The 6,000-nt window shown below is 50.8% G+C and overlaps 1 protein-coding gene across 1 annotated transcript; it reads right to left on the reverse strand.

Annotated features, from left to right (window-relative positions):
• Positions 1–3,478: 3,478 nt before the first annotated feature.
• Positions 3,479–6,000, reverse strand: TMEM37 (transmembrane protein 37). Its single transcript, XM_079311200.1, has 2 exons — positions 5,799–6,000; positions 3,479–5,012 (listed from the first exon to the last, which is right to left on the reverse strand). Exons 1-2 carry the CDS (start codon positions 5,817–5,819, stop codon positions 4,440–4,442), a joined length of 594 nt encoding a protein of 197 aa, XP_079167326.1. The 5' UTR covers positions 5,820–6,000; the 3' UTR covers positions 3,479–4,439.

Consider the following 6,000-nt stretch of genomic DNA (forward strand, 5'->3'; position numbering starts at 1 on the left):
CATTTCTCAGCGAGAAATGCGAAAGCAGGAGGACAGAGGGTGAGCACAAACTTCATATTCGTAGAGCCCACCCACTTCCGTTTCAGTGCACTTGCTCCTGAGTATTCATTGTAAAGCACGGGCTTTACCGTAAATAGGACCTGAGTACCACCTTTCACACAAGTAGTTATCATTATTCAGGGACACTGGTGACAGCCTCTGGCTATTCAGCCCAGCTGCCCTGAGGAGCCAGTTGTTCTGCAAGCCAGTAGGGCAGGCAGCAGCTCCAGCAGCCTGAGCATCAGCAGCCTAAGAGCTAATGAATTTAAGAGGAAATTGTTAATGGATTTTCTCTCCAACACGGCAACAAGGAAGTTCCTAGCAAAACTGTCAGAAGCAAAACCCAATAGTTGTGCCGTGAATTGTGCATTGTGCAACGCCTGGGTGCAGGGGAGCTGAGATGGGCAGTTTCAGAAGGGCTGGTACCGATTCAGTGGGGTTTGGTCCAGTGAAGGTAAGAGGCCGCAGGAATTCAGGCAACACCCCTTCCAGGACACTGCCTGGGGCACACCTTGTTTTCATCCAGAAATGGGGCCTTTCTTGCATGTGCCAGCTGACTTAGAAGGTTGACAAGAAGGGCCATTATCAGCTTACAATAGGTCCTAGCAGAGGGAAAGAGAAAGCAGGGGAGGACAGACATGTAATACATTTTGTACTCACCTTCCTGTGGCTTGCAAAAGCAAGCAAGGCTCAACCCCATTCCTGGTGTCCCTACAAGCACAGCTGATGAACGTATTGGAGATTTAAAATCAAAATCACATGCTCTAGGGGACCCTGCTGGAACGTGGAGGCTGGACTAGATGACCTCCAGTGCACCCTTCCAAATTTAACAATTCTGTGATTCTGGAAAAGTACAGCCCAGGCAGGATACTTCCCTAGCTAGCATGCCCTGTGTCAACATTTCCTTATTCTTATCCACAGGAGATGGCTTGTGTACAAGTGCCCAATTAAAGTTAGTAACTAAGTCTAAACGGCTCATTAACAAGAAGTGATGTTCATTACCCTGCTTTTAAGAGATGTTAAACTGGGACAGACCAACGACCTCTCCTGTTGGAGAGAGAACTCCAGGTGCTAATTAACTTGGGATTGCATAAACTAATTCAGTGGTGTAGCTGGGAAGCTATTTTCCTGATATTTAACTAAACCTGCTAATACAGTGAGTACTGACAAAACCACAAATACATTTGTACTCAGATACCTCTTCTTGCAGGCCAAACAATCAGAGCTGAGGAAGAGCAAAGATGCTTCAGACACAGGAGGGTGCAGTGTGGGAACAGGAAGGTGAAGGACACAGGAAAGAGCTTTTTAGCTGCTAAACAGAGCACATGAAAGCAGGAAATCATTAAAGCCCTACAAGGTTATCGCAAATTCCCATGAAGAAACACAGCTGACTGGCCCTCTTGTTTTTGCAAGAAAGCAGTGCTGGCTTCTTGGGCTGCTGCAGACACAGGGGAGGGAAAAGGAGAGGGGAGCCTGTGGTGGCCTCAGTTCCCTTGGTCAGAGCTTGGCAGAGCACCAAGGAGTCATTTCTTCATCATTTTAGCTGGGTAAACACACAGAATGGTGCCTGGGAGATTATGCAAAACTCTGCTTGTCCCCTTAAATCTGCACCCCAACATCAAAAGATGAAAAGAGTGAATTACAGTCCTTATTTCAAATAAATTTATTTAACAAACTTCAGGAGTATTGCTTGACACTTCCATACGCTTCAGAAAATGAACAGTGACCCACTGCTGCACAGCTTGCTCTATAGAAGAGGATGCCTCCAAGACAATCAACTGTTTTGTAATATATAGCTGTCAAAAATGCATTTTTTTCCCAGCATAACTGAGCAGTACTAGACAAAAAAAAAACAGTTGAAAAAAAAGTTACTCTATTTTCCCCAGAGGATTCCCTACCCCCAACAAAAGGCCTCTTCTTTAGCTAGCAGAGGGCATCCTGAAAATCATTCCCAGTTGCACTATGTCTAGGGTGAACTCAATGGCCAATTGTCCAGTCTCCCTCTAACCCAAGCAGGAGGCACCAGCCTGGAACCTGGTCTGACCATGGCTGCCTTCCAGGGAAAGGGATGGAGGCACAGCCTCTCACTAGCATGAGGGGATGTACACACAAGTGATTTCCAAGTCTGAATGTCACCAAAATGTCACTGAAGTTACATTCATGTTTCTAGACAGGCCATAGACAGACAGCCTTACTTGTAGGGGAACTGTCCTGCCTGGCACCACCACTTTATCATTGGTTTGTTAAGATGTTCCTGGTACACCTGGTAACACCAAAGTGCAGCAGTTTGGGACCAGACCTTGCAGGGTCTCTTTGGCCTAAATGGCTCTGCTAAAGCCAACAGCAGCAGCTCACACAAGCATCTGCAAGTTCAGCCCAGCAGCACGTTTTCAACAGTGCCAAATTCAGCAAATCAAAAGCACCTTCACAAACAGACACAGTCACACTACAGTTTTCCAGAGACAAGTTATGGGCTCAAGTCCTTATCCTTGAGAATGGACCAAGAAACCCCATGAAAGTCTCAAACATCACAAGAGCTTCATGAGCTGTCTGGGTAGCACAGCTCTTCATCATCTTGAGAGAAAGATGAGCAGATTCATTTGTGAAAGTACAACTGGCACCATCCAGAACATGCCAAGTCTGATCCTGCATTGCCAAACGGGCTTAGGAGTGTTGTCTTAAGTTACAGAAGTCCAACAAGGAATGGGGACTGTCCTCCTGAAAGCAAGCGAATCCACAGGAGCACATTCATCAAAGTGTGGCAGTCAGCTCAGGCACAGATTAAGATTCTTACCTTTCAAAGACAAAGCTATTTACTCATGGCTCACCTACACGGGCTTTTTGGCCTTTGTGCTGTGATGCACTTGTTTCAAGTGAAAAACTGTGTCAAACTTGTTGCGCAGGAAACTAAAACCTTGCTCAACAAAGTACAGGGATGAAACATGCAGAAACATTTGTTCTAAAACAAGGACGTAAGCAGCTTTACCAGTGGATACAATGCAAACAGTAAACCAGAAAACCTGAAATAGTCTGAAAACATTTTTAACTGTGAGCAACCGAGTGCTGTGTTGGACAGGGAGAACACATGTAGGGTAACACACTCTACAAATGAGGTCTTCTCTCCTTTTACATAAGACACCATGTAAAGCTGTAGCAATTTTACAGATCTTGACTCAGACATTGGCAGACGGAACACCAGCCTTAGTATAATAATTTTGGCCAGGTCTCTCAACATTTCTACCAGCGGTGACAGATTAGAGCTGCACCCATCAGCCCCTCCTTAGGCAATCACGGGCTGCTTCTCCTCCCAGGCTCACTGTTAGAGGAAGAAAAGGACCTGATCTGATCAGGAGGATCTAGGGCTTTCTCCTCTCCAAAAGAGATTTTGCAGGAGACTCAGTGAAAGGATAAGCAGATTTCCCACTGCCCCAGTGGAAACCATAATAACCAAAATGCATCCCAGAAGCTGTGGTGGTTTGCATGATCTGCCCAGCCACAACACCCCATGAAGCCTCCACAGAGCTTGTCCCTCTTGCCCCAAAGAGACAAAGAAAACAAACCAGCAATGCCCTGTTACCATAAATGTTGCAAGGGTTATGAGAGGCAGTTTGGTTGACCAGTTGGCACATGTCCTTCAGGGATGACAGGAGAGTGGTGACACCGGGGAGAGGCCACAAACACAGGGATATGCACAGCTTCCTGAGGAAAGTATCACATCCCTTCTCTGTATGCCTGCATCACCCAACACCTACCCTGGCCCCAGATCAGCCCCTCTGTCTGAAGTGTCCCCAAAACACTGACCAAGAAAAGAACAGATAAAGGGAATGTGCCAGAAAGAAACAAAAACTGTGACCAGATCAAGTTCTGTGTGCCTTCTCTTTTGAAAGTGAAATGAAGGAGTAAGATCCAGTGAAGATTTTCAATACTCCACACCAGTGAACATGGCCAGGCAGAAATCATCTGTCCCTGAGCCAGAACAAACCCATTGAGACACACCAAAGTTGTATCACACTCTTCACAGGCTCCAGAAAATGGGGAAAAGCACAGCAACACTAAACCCACAGCAGTGCAGGTGTTGTGTAAGCCTCAGATCAACATGTGGGACTGCAGTCTTCCAAATCTCTGCATGTTTAACAGGATACTGTCTGCTTTAATCCACTCCTCCAGAAAGCCACATTGCAGTAGCAGCCAGTCCCAGTCTCTGCTTGGCTGGTGTTGCACAGCCCTCCATGCTGACCAGTGGGAGGGTTCGTCTTCTACGGGCATCAAGACTGACTCATGCTTCCCCTCCTTGCACACAAATTAACACAGGGCATCCCTTTCAAACTTCATTAGACTCTTTTTTTTCCAGTCTAATTGGCAAAGCTGATTACACAAAGGCAGAGGTAAGTCCTTTGTGCCTAGATTTTGCCTACCCCGTTCCTGAGGTGTGTGAGGCTGTTGATGTGAAGTCCACTGATTCCATTAAGGAAGAAGAGAAAGGCAGCAATGAACTCACACCAGTATGTCAGTGTGAAGCCTGTGAAGGTGAGGTGATCCTTCACCAGGATGGAGAAGCTCAGAACACCAGTGGCTGACAGCAAAAAAGAGACGAGGATGAGAACGGAACCCATTGCCCACTTCCGCCTGGCATGAGCGTCATCACAGACTTGGGACACCATCAGCAGCTCCAGCCCAAATATGGCAACCACAACAGCAAAGGACACCATGCTCCTGATGGGAATGACCCCCACGCTCAGCCCCTCCACCTGGGCCAGGCTCAGGTCTGTGACACACTTCAGGTCGCTGTCGTTGCTGATGGTGCAGAAGTGCCACAGTCCCAGGAGCTGCCCCCTCGCAAAGAGCCAGCGGCCATCGCAGATGGAGATGGACGACAGGACCACGGCGATGGCCACGCACAGGATGATCAGGCTCCTGATGAGCGTCTCAAAGAAGGATTTCTGTGGTGGCCGGTGTGCCAGCAGGCGCTGTGCCTGAAAGGAGAGAGTGAGGAAAAAACAGTTAACAGTGCTTCTTCAGGGTGAAACGGAGCCAGAGGGACAAAGCTGCGTGATTCGCTATTTGAAAATATTTACTTGTGCACATCAAACCCCTTTCTCGCAGGGGAAGGCTGTACACAGGAGAAAGGAAGGGTGGGTGAAGCTCTACCGGTTCCCTGACTGCACAAACAATGCTCCCACGTCAAGGCTGGACCGGGATCACAAAAGCAAAAACTGTCGGCTGTAGCATGTCCCTGCCCCACGGGCTTGCGGCAGAGCCTCCTGCTGTGGCAGGGCTGGAAGAAGTCACCGGCCCCTGGGGGGATGGAGGCCGGTGGCTGGGACGGGGGAGGCGGCAGCAGGGACTCCTAGCTCTCAGCACTGCCCTCCTGCGCTGCAGCCAGCCGGTCCGTCCTCCTCCGGCTGGCAGCGGCCCGGACCTCGCTCCTCACCCCGGGGTCACACAGCTCAGTTACCCCGGAGCCTGGGGAGGGGGGAAATCTTCGGCTGCAGCCCCCGAGGACCCGCGTAGGCAACGCACATCCCTTCCCCCCAGAACCCTCCAAGTGACACGAGATGTGATGGAAAGTCGAGCCAAGAGCCCCCAGCCCCTGGAGAGAGCCACGTGCGGCAGGGAGGGGGGAGCCGCGACCCCGGGGAGCCGCCGCCGGCCGGAGAAGGCGGGGAAGGGAATGCGGGAAAGGGAATGCGGGCGGCTGCTCCGGGAAGGGTCGGAGCGGCAGCAGCCCCGCGGCGGGAGGGAGGGAGCGGCGCACGTACCTGCGCCCCGATGGCCGTCATGCTGCCGGCGGCGCCGAGAGGCACAGGCCGGCTGCGGCCGCCGCTCTTTATCTCCCCGAGGGCGGAGGGCAGAACCCCCGCCCGCCACGCCCGCGGGGCCGGGGCGCCCTCCGGGCCCCCCCGCGGCTGAGTCAGCAGCGCGGCCCCGACGGGCGGAGCCGGGCCGAACCGAACCGAACCG

The sequence above is a fragment of the Erithacus rubecula genome, assembly GCF_903797595.1.
Source record: "Erithacus rubecula genome assembly, chromosome: 8".
In the NCBI taxonomy this organism is placed as follows: Eukaryota; Metazoa; Chordata; class Aves; order Passeriformes; family Muscicapidae; genus Erithacus; species Erithacus rubecula.